We start from the raw sequence: 16,267 nt of genomic DNA on the forward strand, positions 1-16,267 counted from the left end.
GTGACTCTACTTAGAGTAAAATTAACTCTACTTTTGCAAGAAGACTATTAACACCAAAACATTTAACACTTTTGAATTTGCTGTGTAGGCAGCGGTGCGGGATCTCAGAGCGTCGCGGATGGTTTTATCCACCCACGGCTTCTGGTTGGGAAACGTTGTGATAGTCTTTGTCTCCACGGTATCATCCGCTAGTTTCCCGATGAATCCCACAACCGCTTCCGTAAACACGTTGACATCATCATCAGAGCTGTTTCTGAACATGCCCCAGTCTGCGTCATCGAGTGCGTCCTGTAACGCGGCCACCGATTGATCCGTCCAGCGCGCGACCTTCCTCTGAACCGGAACTTCCTGTTTCAGCCTTTGTTTGTATTTTGGGATGAGGAAGATGGCGGCGTGATCAGATTTGCCAAAGGAGGGATTTTGTGGCTGTTCAACATGCAATGGTATTTTAATTATATGACACTCACAAACATGGACATGGCTGTGGCAGACATTATTGTTATCTAGCGATCACAAACCGATTAACTATGTGACGTTCTTCCTCAGGGCACATGAAAGCCATGTCCAGCTGGCTGTGACAAGAAAAGTCAAAGGAGAGCCAGGAGGTCTGCAGTCTAGAAGAATTAGAAAAAATGCAATTGTTGGGCATTACATCCTGTGAAAAAGTCCTGAGCCAGGTTTTAAATGAAAATATTAAACTCTAAAGTACAAATACATTTTTGAAATAAGCTTATCAAGTAAGAGGCCAAAATAGATTGAACTTAAAGTATTGCAGAGTAGAGAACTCAAATCCAGATACTTGGAAACATTTTAGTTAATTAACATTTAAACTAGATTTTGGGGACAAAATCAAACTAAGGTAGGTAGGTATGGGTCTTGATTTCTGGTTTGTTTATATTTGTTCACCTTCATGTCCAATCTGTCTCTGTCTAGTCTCTGCGTCCTGTCATCACATCCCTTTGTCTGTCTAGTCTCTCTGTGTTCAGTCTTTGTGAATACATTTGTAGTCCTGTACCTGTGTTTTGTCCCTTAGTCTCCCCAGTCTGTCATGTCTCCGTGTCTGTTCTATTACAACTTGTCTAGCTGGGCATTGATGAGCATTTTTATTGAGAACCTGGATGTCTCTTTGACTGAGTCAACTGTTTAAAAAAATCTACGTTTTTCCCGTACTGATTTTCCTAAATCTCCATACAAAACCTCCATACCATAAAGAGTAAAAGACTAAAACTAACAATGAAACTAATAAAACTACCCTAATACTACACATTTTCAAAGAAAAAACTAAACTGAAAGGAGAAACTTCACTCTGGAAACTAACTGAAACTAAACTGAATTAAAAACCAAAATGAAAAAGTGGCATTAAAAAAATCTACCGGTAATTAGAAAATATAAAATTACAGTAACTCTGTTCAGCCACTCTACTAATATTGAATTAGATGACTGGATGGTATTAAGCAAATGTTGGCATGCTAGCATGAACAAGTTGGTGAGCAGACAGTGAGTTAAAACTCGTGTTCACCCTTTATTTAAGTAAGGCTGAGTTGGGAGTAGATCTCATCAGTTAGCTCGATCCTGCTGCAATGTGACATCACTATGATGCATTTCTCCCCTTTGCTTCTTTGTGATAGTGAACAGCTGCAGCCTCTGACTGTTCATCTGACACCTAAATGAGAAGATTCACCTCCTCTGCCAGGTCCTTCAAAAGCCTATTTCCATCCTGTCAGCTGTGATTAAAGCATAGAGTGCCGCTGCCACCCCTCATTGAATTTGACCCCATCAAAAAAAAAAAAAATCTCAGTGATTCTGTACTATCATCATCTTCAGGAATCTAGTGTTTGTAATCACTTTATTGGTTTAAACACCTCACACTGTGCTGTGTTTTGCCCTTTTTGAGACTTCAGTGGGGTGTTTGGATCTGCTGAAATCTCAGAAAGGACTTGTGCCCTAGTTTATTTTTGTCATAGACATGTAAAACTATACATCCACACACATATTTTTCAAGCACATTTTTACATACCTGCATGGTAGCCTTGTCAAAGATAAAGCTGCAGCAGATAAATGCATTCGATCTGTGTACAGCAAGTACAATGGCATAATTAAATATTGTTTTCCACATTCATTTTGTTTGCTTGAGGGTCCTTTAATTGCATTATATATGTAATACACTATTTTCAGACATATTTGTGGTTTTGCATTTTTCATCCTTTATAAAAATTTGATTTCATATACCCGGTATACATATTTTAAATTTCAGATCATTTTAAAGAATTAAAGAATGTACTTTTGCTTTTTTATATTATTAATGAATGAGTATATACTTTTAGGTTTATTTTCCGTATATCTTTAGTCAGATAAAACATGATTGCCAATGATGAGATCTCGGTCTCCAGTAAACATGTATGCAGAAGTGTGTAGTGGTTTTTGATCACAAATTCGATCAGTTTGGCAAAGACTAAATACATTGTATGCACATTATATTCCTAAGTTAGTTCCAAAGTTTTAAGTTATTTTGTATTTAGTTTCACTTTTCTTTCCTTGTGTGGTTTTTATTTTTTCCTTTTAGTTTAATTTTGGTTTACTAAAATGGTTATTCACATCTACTATTAATTTTTAGTTTAGTGGTCTTGGCGCCATGATTTTCTATGAGTTTTTAATTTTATTAATTAACAAATTAATTAATTAATTCTAACTCTTTTTTTCTTCCCATGCTTTTGACATTCTCCTATTTCTCATCATGTATAGTTTCCATGTCATGGATTTATTTCTTTGGGTTGTTTCATGTTTTGTTTTTTTTAAGGATTTGTTTCTTTCCTATGCTTTGTGATTATTCTTCATTAATTTCCCCTCTGTTTGATTCTTCACTTCTTACATTTTATGATCAGCCCCCTGTGTAAATACAGTCTTGTCTTTCTCTCCATTCTAGTTGTTTACCCTGTGGTCCTTCCAAATGGTTGTCTGAGTTCTTCTACTCCATGTTCCCTTTTTCTTTGTCCTTTTATTTGGACTTTTGCTTATCAACTTTTTGAATAAAGTACATCTTTTTATTTTGATATTTTGCTTCTCATATTTGTATTTGGGTCTCCCTTTACAGATCTCGACATTAAGTTTTATGTAAATATAATATGGTTAATGGATTGTCTCTCTTACAGTGTTTTTCCAATCTACTTGAGCACTCAAAGCATTTTATACAACATTCACACCCATTCATACAAGCACTTTTTTCTGTGCCTAAGTGCTTTCTAGCCATCATTCACACTTTCATAGTTTGATGGATGCATCAGAGAGAAAGTTGGGGCTCAGTATCTTGCCAAAGGATACTTTGGCATACAGACTGGAAGAGCCAGAGAATGAACTACCAACCTTGTAATTGGTGGATGACCTGCTGTATGTCTGCAGCCATACTTGTAACCATTACAAACGTCTGTGTTTATGCAAGAAATTTGAAATCAGATATTAAAATTATACTCATCTATGTATTGTTTTTTAACTTTTTTAACAATAAAAAATGCTTTTGACCGAACGATACCTTTTATGTTTATAACAAAAGCTTTGCACACTTCCTAACGTCTGACACTTGCTAAACTTAGTCATAACAATTATCACTGATTAGTCACACACTTGGGGTTTACTATAAGGTTTTAGTAAAATAATTATTTATATTAAATAATATTATTTCAGCTCTAGAGATGCTCCAAACTACCATAACCCAAAACACTTTAGTCTAACTTACATAAGTCAACTTATTTAAAAAAAAAAAAAAAAACCTCAGCAGTGTGTGAGGAAGAGGAGGAGGAAGAGCCTGCAGCAGCTGACAGATGGAGAGAATAGACAGGCTGTCTTATTAGGTAATGTTCAAATAATTTGATCATTCCAGTGTTTTCAGTGTGGGAGAAAGTACTCAGGGCCTTCAAGTTACACACTATGAAAGGCAGCAACAAGTTTAATGTTTAGAAACCTAAAGTATGTATCAGCAGCAGAATGGAGCTAAAAATAAATGTTTGTTTCAGTTCTATGAAGCTTTGAGTATTTTGGATTAGCAGTACTGCTGTGTTTGTTGCATCATATTGCTGTAATTGTTTATATGCTTTATATATTCTGAGGTAAGTTGATCTATAGTGTTACATCATATTCTATAAGGATGTTATGTGTTTGGATACTTTCTGCCCAGTTTGACCCATTTAGCAGAAGCCAGCCTGTTTAAGGCTCTGATATCTATTCTGTATGACTTAAAGCAGTTATGACATGGTCTGATTTTCTCACCCAATAAAGGAATATTTAATATATCAGTCTGCTCTTCATTCGATCAGAAACAGTTATCACAGCTCGTACATTTGCTTTTTACACATATATGTAAGTATTGAGCCAAATTTAGTGCTGCCAACAAATTAAACAAACAATATGTCTCTTATATATGATACACCTATATATACACTGTCAAAGATACTTGTCTTTGAGTGAGGATTTAAGGTGATAGGAAATATAAATAACTGGAACTTGAATCTTCACTGAAGCTCAGTATTTGACACAGAAACGTCTTCAAGAAACTTAAAGATGTCCAGGTGCTTGTCTTTCCAAGCTCCAGAGGTTGGAATGAAGAAAGTGATTCTGTAGACTGCTGTATACATGTAATGAGTTGAGATCAGAAGTATCTTTAACTGACTGTTCCTATCTGTGAAAGTCAGAATTCTGGCTCAGTTGTAAGGGAACAAATTTTCCTTCCTTGAGAGTTCTAGCAATTTACATTTAGCCTAGTGATTACATTCAACTAGAAATTAAAACAAAAGCAGCTACAAATATTGTGGATATACCATATATTTGTTATAATCAGTTACTAAAAAAATATGTCTATCTAATAAATTATTGACCTGACTGAATCAGCAAATTAACTCTGTTTTTCAGCCTATCCTTATGCATTTGAAACTGGATCTGCTGGACACATTCAATCTGCAGATACTAGCCTTAGGTCCCGACTGCTAATAACAGATGGTTACTGTATAGGCCTTAAAGCTGAGGGCTATATGAATGCAAAAGGCATGAAAAATGCAACAGCTTCTCCCAAAACTCTCATCCTCCATGTAGCGCTAACATGATGAAATACATACCTACACACTTTATCAAACATAATGCAGGCTTCTCATTGGAGAATACATATTAACATGAATTGAATTATGCACTAAATTCATGTGGGTCTCTGTGAGGGAGTGTGACATGGTTTTGTAGATGGACTCAGACGCAGACCAGGAGACCTTTGCAAAAGCTGGCAGTGCATTTATTTACAGTGATTTCACCAGTTGATAATACATACAAAGTGTTCGGGAGAGGGGTCCGGGGCTCCAGGGTCCGAGGGGAAGGGTCCGAAAACACACTCCACTCTCTCAGCAACAATCCCACTCCTTTTCCTCCAACGCTCCTCTAGCTCACTCAATCACTCAAAGATACAGGGATGGGTCCAGTGAAGATCTACACACACAGAAAATCTAATTAGTACAAGATCGCACGAAGACTTACAGGCTCAGACTTGCTGAATACAGAATGACGCTGGTGGCTCAACATTCCAGCGACGAGTAGCATAGGTCTGCCATCTTAAGAAGCTCCTTTGATTGTAGCAATCAGCGATAGGTGTGATGATGAGCACAGGTGCGTGGGCCAGGGGCGGGAGCCCACAATGAGAACCGCCACGGCAGGGGGGAGAGGGAGAGAACAAAAACAAAAACGTGGGGACCATGACAGAGTGTGTGTGAGTTTGTGTGTTTCAGAGAATTTTAATTTTAAATCATTAAGACTTGGGTGTCACGATCCTGGGTCTTAGGACCCAGTGTTTTGAGTTTTAGTTCATTTTGATGTTTATAGTATGTTTAGCTCATTAGGCCTCCTATGTTGATTTGCTTATTAGTTCCCCCTTGTGTTTCAACCCATGTTAAGTCTCCCCTGCCCTTCATGTCTCTCTGTGCCCCCTCTGTTCTGTTTATGGTGTGTCTTTGCATGTTTGAGTTTCTTGTTTTCTGTCACCCTGCATTGTGCATTATGTTCTCATGGTTGGTCTTTTGTTACTCCCTCTAGTCTAGTCTCTTGTGTTCAAAGCTGAGTATTTCCCTCTGTGTATTTTGGTTCTTAGACCTCTGCCTTATGGTTTGTCTCTGTTTCTTAGTTGCTGTCTCCACTGTGTCTAGTTCGCGTCTCTGTGTGATACTTCCTGTTTTACTTTGAAGGTCCATGCCTCATGTGAGTGTTTCTAGTTTTGCGTCTCTGTCTCGTCCAGTCCTGATTTCTCCCAGCTGTGCCCTCCTTCTGTGTCTCATTCCCTCGTTATCCCTCTGTGTATTTAAGCCCTGTGTTTCTCTTTGTCAGTGTCGTAGTCTCCATCATAGCTGTGTGATTTTTTTTCCCCTGTGGCTCCTTGTGCTTTAGTTTTCCCAGTTTAGTTTATTTTGTATTGTTTTTCGTGTCCCACTCCACGCCAGCAATAAAGCTGTGTTTTTTGAGTTTACCTTTTGTCTCTGTGAGTTTGCGTTTGGGTCCTACTTTTGCCTGCACACAGCCGTACTGTGACATTGGGAGCTTCATGTTTGCAGGATATGATGCACAAACATCATATTTTCATATTCCATGCAGACATCGGGAGGACCAATTATAGAGGACCAAAAGAGCCACATGCATCAAAATAAAGAATTGTGCAACTAAACATGCATTACTGAATTCATTTATGGATTTAGTAATGCATTTCAAAAATCAATTTTGAATTCCAAATTAAAAAACAGATCTTCAAAATACAATTTAACAAAGAGAAATAAGTAAATGAGGGGAACAAATCAAATATTTATTTCCATCCATCCATCCGCTTCCGCTTATCCTTTTCAGGGTCGCGGGGGGTGCTGGAGCCTATCCCAGCTGTCATAGGGCGAGAGGCGGGGTACACCCTGGACAGGTCGCCAGTCTGTTGCAAGGCTAACACACAGGGACAGACAACCATTCGTACTCACATTCATTCACACCTAGTGACAATTTGGATTATCCAATCAACCATCCCCACAAGCTGCATGTCTTTGGACAGTGGGAGGAAGCCGGAGTACCCGGAAGGAACCCACGCAAACATGGAGAGAACATGCAAACTCCACACAGAAAGACCCCGGCCTGATGTTGGAATTGAACTCAGGACCTTCTTGCTGTGCGGCCACGGTGCTAACCACCGTGCCGCTTGTTAGAAATATTTATTTCTAACATTTAAAACTGTGATTCCACAACTCATTTGGGGGTGATACAAAAAACCTAGCTATAGGCAAAATACAAATCCAACAGGAAATAAAAACTAACTAAACTAACTCTGCTCAAGGAACCACTAGGGAACAAAAACTGAGGAACTGCACTCTGATAAAGGACAAGGGGAGACTGAGACAATTAGGGGAAGTGGAGACACAAGGGAAACAAAGTGGGAACCATTCATTAATATACATAAAGGGGAAGTTAGACTCAACACAGTGCACACACAATAGACTATCACAATGAAACAGGAAACGTAACTAAACTAAGGCAGAAGATATATACAGAGAAAAAACACAGAACAGACAGACACTGTGGCTTGACTGAGGGAAACAAAGAGATTACAAAACTGTTACATTAAAATGTTACAAAACCCAGAGCCAGAATATAACCTTGGACTACAAAGATATAACAAATTCTAAGACACTCTAAGACCTTCTAAGATGGAAAAAGGTGTCCCTCAGTCTGCTGGTTCGAGACCGGATACTGCAGTAACTCCTGCCTAATGGAAGTAGTTTGAACAGTTTGTGACTGGGGTGACTGGAGTCTTTGATGATCCTCCCTGCTTTCCTCAGGCACCGCTTCCTGTAGATGTCCTGGAGGAAGGGAAGCTCACCTCCAATTATCCTCAGCAGGGCACAGAGACTTGGGTTCTGTTGGCTCTGAAACTCTGCAGGTTCAGGATCTTCCGGCTTATACTGGGCTGGCTCGAATGCACGAATATATGGTATATACTGGTGGAGTGGATGGTTGCCGCTGCACATGTTGCCTGGGCATCCCAGGCCACTCAGGTTGCTCAGGATACTCAGGCTGGTGCAATGTAGATTGCATAGTCAACTCTGGAGGGTGGGGCTGTAGTGACGAGGCTTGGGTGTTGAGCTGCTGCAAACACTGACAATGTCAAAAGAGAGGAAGTGGGCTCTGGCAGGTGGCTAGCAGTCACTGCACCAGGTGGGTGGCTAGCTGGCTGTATGTTTAACAAACCCTTTTTGACCTCAGGTGAAAAAAGGGCATGCAATGTGTACACCTCCTGCATGCACTGGCATGCCCTGGGATCACAGCTTCCAGTGGGGGTCCTCATGCACCATGCCCGTCCTCCAAGGATCATGGCATGAGCCTTGTCTTAACTTCAATATTCTTCTGTGAAAGGGAAAGAACATCTTCAAAAACTTGATAGTCTGAGTAGTCTATTTTATTTGCCAGTGCATTATGTTATGAGTTGTGGATGAGAATCCCAAATGCAGACGTAAACATAGGCAGTGCCCTTTTCATATACTTCCATCAACTATCAGAAACAAGTGTTGTTGAATTTGCTCTGTACTGAGTACTGTTTATCCTCAGCTTCCCGAGAAATTTATCCATTTATTAATCTCCAGGATCCATCATGGTCTGCAAAGGGAGGTGGTGAGCTGTTTAGTCCAGAGAGGAAAAGTCCGGTACTGCAGGTTTCAGTTTTAAATCCACACAGAGTCGAAGGATTTGAGCTCCTTCCAATAAATCAGCTGAAAAAGCTTCATCATCCAGCTTCAGAACATGCAGGATCCAAACAGTAAACCTGCTCTTATTCTATCAGCTGGAAAAACACTAAAGCCAGGTTTAATTTAGTGTTATTGATCATTTCAGGGGACAAACAGATCACTTTATTTGCTTATATTTATTTTTACTTGCACTCATGTATATACATAAGAAGGTGCATTTCCCTGGTTAATTAAAAAAACAAACATCTGTAATCCATAAGTTAAACAGAAGCCTCATACGTGTGTTATTCACAGTCAAGTGAAAATGAGCACTGTTTTGTTTTTTTACCTTCATTTCTACTGGGACCCTTAAAAAATGACTGGAATGAAAGAACATTCAGTATTAACTAAAGCCAGATAAAACAAAACCGATCTAGAAATTGAAATTGAATTCAAATTAACTAAGTGGTTTTATACTACTACCTTAACAAAATAAAGATGACCTAAAGTTTGGGTTAGCATGTACACTAGGAGAAGATAAATAAATCTGAATTACAGTCATGTCAAAATTATGACCACTGAACACATTTCAACAGCAAAGACTTCAGAACCATTTGGCTAAATCTGGGGAAACTAAAAATAAGTGAAAATTTTAAGCCAGAATCTTTTAGTAGTTTGACATGTACTATATTAAATAAATAACAACAACAACAATAATAATGAAATGATCAAATTTTCCAGGTTCCAAAACACTATTACTGACTTTACATGCACATCTTTTTTGTGTGGGTCATCTGGACTTGGGTCACAAAACTCTTGAGTTGTGATCAAATGCTCTTTTTGTGAGCTGTACCCCCACAGTCAGTACCTCTGGATATGAAAAATGGACTCCTCCATGAGTCCATGATTCTGCCCTTTTTTGGTTTTTTACTTAGCTACCCTATTCTACTATGATTGTGTCAGTATCTCCACTGTGCTTTCAGCCAGAACTTGGCCTCAGTGGTTGCAAAAGAAAAAAAATCTTGGTAATGATTGCACAAAGTGTGACTTGAACACAGAAGCATTTACACCTGCAACTGAGACATGGTGGATTTGTTTGAGTCTTTCCCAAAATGATGGGTGATGCAATTCAGAAAAAAAGGAAAAGAAACTGCAGAAGTGCTGGTGTAGGAACAGAAGAAGTTGAAACAGGAAACAAAGCTATCAGAGAGGATTATTTTTTTATTAGCTGCAGACTCACTCATGTTTTCCAACCTTTGCATCTTCCTCACTGTCATCTGAGAATATAAAATGCTTCTGCATTCATGCATCTAATCCTGTTTTTTGTTTGTTTTTTGTTTTTGTTTTTCAGTTTTGGACTCTCGGTTTCTGTTTGATATTTTCTGTTTGACTTTGTAGTAGTTTTCAGTTTGAATATCACCTTTGCTCATGTTATGTTTTCATTCTGATTTAGTATTCCTAGTTTTCTTTGTAAGTTATTCTCAAGATTTTTTCCTTTTCTCCCATGTCCCCTGTACCTAGTCTGTGTTTCTATTAGATCTTCCATGTTTAGTCAGTTTTTCTCTTTGTGTTTACTTTGGTATTCCAGCCTATTAATCAACCAAAGACTAATACAGACTTTTCATTCATTTTAAACCCTGATGCTTAGCCTTGTCAACTCTAGCTTGAAAACTCAAAAACCAATGTATTTGTTATCATCTACATCGGTTAGTGTTTCTAAAGACAATTCCTTTGCATTCTTTCCTCACTTAGGAGAGGTTTTAAATAAAAAACTCTTGAACCCTTGATAGAAACAGAGTCAGTATTGCATCTCTGTGCCACTGAGCCAGTGATACTAAGCAGACCTGGCTCCCACAATGCATCAGCTGTCCTGAAATATCAATTTTGCACTTGACTTCACACGGCTCGCTCCCCATTGGCTCAGTCTATCCATTTGTCATTAGCAGACCATCAGCAGAGTCCAACACACACAAATGTACTGTAATAGCACTACAGGCAGCCCTCTCTGATGAGGGGGAGTACTCTCTCCCTTCATCCCAGGGGTCTTCAAAGTGTTTCTCAAAAATCAAAGAAAGAGTCAAAACAGTCTTGAGGTGACTGCTGTTGTGAGATTTATATTTATTCCCGTCTCGTCCCTGCGGGTGGTCCTTCAAGCACAGGTCCTCTACCAGACGCCTGGGATGTTGAGGGTCCTGTGCAGTGTCTTTGCTGTTCCTAGGACTGCGCTCTTCTGGACAGAGATCTCGGATGTTGTTGATCTGCTGGAGCCACTCACCTAGCTTGGGAGTCACTGCAATCAATCAATCAATCAATCAATCAATCAATCAATCAATCAATATATCAATCAAGGCTTTATTCGCCACGTGCTGGTAGCCCTGCAGTGAAATGGGAACCCCCCCGACCTTACACACACAACACAGACATCGCATGGGGATACAGGTCGGAGATCGGTAGTGTTACAGAAAAAACACTGAAATATACAATGGGAAAGTACAAGATGAAAAAAAGAGACCTCTACTCATGCTGGGCTCCTGGGATGCCAGCATCAGAACAGGAAACAAAAAAACTCCTCTGCACAAAAAAGCACATAAATGTCCACAGCACAACATTATGGAACATGTGACAAGCCACAGGGTTGGGTAGGGGGTGAGGAGTAATCCGTAGCAAACACAGCAGCCATCCTGCCCAGCGCTACCATTCCAGCGCGGGCTCAGACCTGCTGTGTTCCCAGGAGGGAACAAGCATCGAAGGCGTTTGGAAAGGGAGGGGGGATGAGGTGTGCATATCAGTGTATATGTATGTGTGTGCGTGTCCAGAGTTCAGCTGAGACAGTGTCCTTCGCCCTGCTAGGCTAAGTAAACAGTCTTCCAGCCAACCCAGGTGGCCTTGCATGGAATGGGAAGGAACAGACTAAACACAGTCGTTATCAGGGAGGTAACAATGGTCCCGATGACCACTGGGACCATTGTTACCTTCATCATCCACATCTTCTTGAGCTCTACTCTGAGCCCTTGGTACTTTTTCAGCTTCTCGTGTTCCTTCTTCTGCTATTTGGTATCACTACATGCCAACCTTCCCGATTTTTCCGGGAGAATCCCAAATTTCAGTGCCCCTCCCAAAAATCTCCCGGAGCCACCATTCTCCTGAATTTCTCCCAAATTCCACCCGTTAGGGAAGAGTATCCTCAGTTCTCTGTTTATGTATACACTTGTATCTGTTGTTGTATAGCATGCTCCTATTGAACCATCACTACCATCTGTTGCACAGGTACTGGACAGCTAATTAATTTAACTTATTTTGTCTGATAAATAAACACTGTAAAATTCAAGTTTTTTGTCTGTATATGTATATGACGACCAGTGTTGGGTAAGTTACTTTAAAAACGTAATTAATTACTATTACTAATTACTTAATCAATATTGTATTTAAAATACTTATCTAATTACTGTGTCTGAAAAGTAACTTAATTACTCAATAAGTAATTTAACTAAATACTTATTAAAATCCCCATAAACCTTGAGTGGACAAACAATAGAAATTAAACTCTTTAAATAATAAATAAGTAAAAAAAAAATACGAGTCAACATGAAATAGTTTAGCTTTTTTGCTTCCTGAATCATCTTTATTACATTCTATAAAAAAAACATTCTTTAATAATTACATTTTTTAGTAAGGAATGTAACTTTCTTTAGCTAAGAAACACAATTCCAGAATAACAAATATATTTTTCTGCAACATATCTGAATAACAAAAAAGCTTAACTTAAGAAATGTTAAACATGACATATTTCACGCAGTAAACATTAAAATGTTTACATTTTCAAAGCAATCAGTAACATATTCATACATAATGTATGTAATCATGTCATGTGATTCAACAAAGTGAAGTTAACTCTGAACTTTGGTTAACAAACAGAATTCCTCTGAAACTTCCTCAAACCAATGAGCACCATATTTCCTGCATGCTGTATGCACTCATGTTTTCCAAAACATTTTTGTACTACTTAGCTGTGTTGTTTTTGAAAAAGTTGTTGTATCTCATTAATGTAAGTCTCTCAAAGCGTTCACTTGACAGTCTGTTCCTTCTGGGTGTAAGCACAAGATTGCCGAGGCTAAAAAGCCTTTCGACTGGTGCGCTTGATGGTGTGGCTGTGTTGTACCTCAGTGAAATGGCCTTAATCCTGGGAAACTGGCTAAGAACACCCAGCTCAGACCCAGCAGATTTCAAATATTCCATCACCTCTGTTTCAGCAGAGTAGGTACAGTCGTCCTCCTCAAATGAAAAAAAGTCATCAGTGGAGTCAGCAGGGTTCTTGTGATCTTGAGCAGGTTGTTGGTCTTCAAGAGACAACCCACGGCACTCTGTAGTAAGCATTGCCCTAACCATGTCTTTTTTCTCTTCTTCTCTGATCCAGCGTAACTTAAATTTAGGCAAAGTGACTGCAGCCAGGAGAGCTTCTTTATTGTCCATCATTGAGGAAAAGCGCACCTTGATCGCCTATGAGAAAAAATACATCAGACACTTCACATAAGAGCATGATAAATAAAACAAAAATTTATTTTAGGGTAAGGCTATATATAGATTACCTTAACAATGATATCAGGGAGGGATGCTGTCAGCTTAAGCTCGTCCTGCAGTGCCAGCGTCCTGGACATTAGAATCTCCAGAGTTGGAAGAAGGATTCCAAAATAGCAGTTCTCTTCTCCTTGCAATATGTCTAGTGCAACAGTGAGTGGCTTCAACACGATACAATACTCCTTTAGGAACAGATACTCCCAATCAGTGAAGCATTTGATTCCAAACTGAGTGCAGACAGTATTTAATTCAGCAAGGGGAATGTCAGTGATCCTGGACAGAGCGTCGTGAAATGAATTCCATCCTGTTGAAACAGCTACTATGAGTTTTTTCTTGAAAAAATTATCTACCAACTCTGAAGCAACAGAAGAACGGTTTGCTTTTGTCCACATTGCAGAACACTTTGAAGTTGCACTTCTGTAGATGAATTTTGCCTCATTTGCTTGAAGCCATTTCTCAACATCATGAAAAAATAAGTTGAGTGTGTGTGATGCACACCTTAAGTGTGGAGGGAGAGAAAACTGTCCTTCAGATTCTGTGGAGAGGGTCTGCTCAACATCAGTAAATGTCACCTCTTCATCTTCTTCCGATTCCTCATCAGAGTCTGATTTTTGGAACATTCTAAAAGCTTTGATAAAATTGGACCCATTGTCTGTCACGGTGGCTGTCACTTTAGAGAGTCCATAAGCCGAATGTACTTGCTCGATTTCATTGCCAATGACATCATATGTGTGTCTCCCTCGAACTCTTTTACATGCTAGCGCTGCATGTCCTCGTACAAAAGTAGAAGGATCAATCCAGTGTGTCGTCATTCCGAGAAAACTTTTGTTATGGCTCGTCCACATGTCAGCAGTCGTGGAAATATATTCCAAACTCTCGAATGTCTCTTTAAGCTCCATTTCCATGTCAGCATAACACTTATCGAAGTAAGTAGAAAACGTTTTTCGATCATGCAGTGCTGCTTTTTTGCCACACACAGGTATTTTGTTTAATTTGCATCTAAAAGACAGAGACTCTACAGTACTCAGCGGTAGCATCTCTTCCACAACGTAACATTTTCTTCAGCTCACCTTCAGACACTTTCTGTGTTGCTGAAGTGAAATCAAGTTTCGTCTGCTTAGCAGGAGTTGCCGCGGTGTTATCCATGGATGATGAAGATGGCTCACTCAGAAGGCTTTGTCTGTGCTGCCGTGTCAGGTGCTTCAGCAGATTACTTGTGCTATTGACAGCGGCCGATAATTTTTTCTCCCCAGGACACAGCTTACATATTACCGTAATGTTCTTGTCTGCTTGTTTTAGAAAAGTGAAATGACGGGAATATTTCCATTTCATAAAACAGGCCCTCGCTTCAGCCGAGTCCGACATCTTCCGCTGTAGAATACGACTATGTGGCAAACTGGCACGAAATGACGTACAGCTGCACTACAGCGATTTTAAAGCGGCAGAGTTTATTTTTACCTGTAGAAGATAAATTATTGAAATTAAATAATGATTTTCAGCGAGTTTAGTTATTTTACAATGTAACGCAAGTACATTGTAAGTAACTGTATTTAAAATACCTAAAAATGAACAGTAATCAGTTACTCTACTTTCTCAGTGGAAAAGTAATTTAAATACAGTAACGTAAAAAGTAAAATACAGTTACTTAGTAACGCGTTACACCCAACACTGATGACGACCCCCCCCCCCCCAACAGCCCTTTTGAACGTCTCCCTAATTCTGAGGCATCAAGGTTGGCAAGTATGATCGCTACGACTATCACTATGGCCGGTTTCCTCTGCTTGTCCACCACTACTATGTCTGGTTAGTTAGCCATCACCATTTTGTCCATCTATCTGGATCTGTATCTGGAAGTCCCACGGGATCTTAGTCATTCTCGATCACCCCAGGGGGCGTCTCCCACTTCCAGGCCATACTCAGCACAGATATTTCTTTATACTATGCCGGACACTTGGTTATGGCGTTACATGTATACCCTGCCTGCTAGCATCTTGCACGCTGCTGTTATGTGCTGGATTGTCTCAGTGGCATCTTTACACAGCCTGCACCTGGGGTCTTGCCTGGTGTGATAGACCCCAGCCTCTCTGGATCTTGTGCTCAGAGCTTGTTCTTTGTTGTGATATTTTGATACCATGGTAGCATTTACAGGATATTGTTTTATAGTGATATTATACAGGAAAACTGTTACTCAATAAGGCCCATTTACTAGTTGTTTTTCTCTTTCTCTGTGACCCAAGAATTAATGTGTAAGAATCACAGGATGGTACCTCAAGGTCGAAAACACCACAGAGATCACTTCCTTACTCCCATCCTCCCTTCCTTATCTTTTAGAAAAGAGCTTGTTAAAGGCCAGGTGGTTTGTTTCAGAATTCACTAATGAAAGAACTCTGTATTCTATGTCTAGGAGTGTATTTTGCTGGAATGATCATAAATTGTAGCTGAACTGATAAACTACACAAAGGATACTTCTTTGCTCAGAAGGCAGGAAGACGTTTCCTTATTTGGTCTGTACCGGTTTGAACTGAGAATCTGCTGACACACGAACCTTTTTTTTCCTCTATATAAACTGTTGTATACTGAATAAACCTTTGAGTTGATTTTGGAAGAGCTGAAGCTGAAGCAGTTTCTGTGTCATTTTGTTCTCCCAAGCTACTCCCGGCGCTGTAACTAACCTGCTGAACGGCATACCTGAGCTTACTTTGAATAATTAATTTTATACAGAACTCTGCTTATCGGTGCTCACGCCTTGGAGGAAACCCGATCCATGGAGAAACCCGGGACGGAGATTTCTTTCATTCTTATGCTGCCATGATTAGTGCCTCTGTGCTGTCTTTCAGTCCAGCTTTGTCCAGCCACTGGTAGGACTTCTGTTCCTACCAGTTTCCTAGCAGCCTCTTCATGGTTCCCATTTGCATGTGGAATTCCCAGGTACTTGTAGCTGTCCTCATTGCCAGGGACTGCAATGTTGCCTTCTGGAA

The 16,267-nt window shown here is 39.6% G+C and overlaps 1 protein-coding gene across 1 annotated transcript; it reads right to left on the bottom strand.

Annotated features, from left to right (window-relative positions):
- Nucleotides 1-12,713: 12,713 nt before the first annotated feature.
- Nucleotides 12,714-13,690, bottom strand: LOC146570200 (uncharacterized). Its single transcript, XM_085279417.1, has 2 exons — nucleotides 13,301-13,690; nucleotides 12,714-13,211 (listed from the first exon to the last, which is right to left on the bottom strand). The coding sequence occupies exons 1-2, from the start codon at nucleotides 13,679-13,681 to the stop codon at nucleotides 12,714-12,716; spliced, it is 879 nt and encodes a 292-aa protein (XP_085135543.1). The 5' UTR covers nucleotides 13,682-13,690.
- Nucleotides 13,691-16,267: the final 2,577 nt, after the last annotated feature.

This window comes from Mchenga conophoros, linkage group LG7, assembly GCF_057382185.1.
Source record: "Mchenga conophoros isolate Kocher_MC1m ecotype Shallow Benthic linkage group LG7, M_conophoros_male_GT1.1, whole genome shotgun sequence".
Classification (NCBI taxonomy): Eukaryota; Metazoa; Chordata; class Actinopteri; order Cichliformes; family Cichlidae; genus Mchenga; species Mchenga conophoros.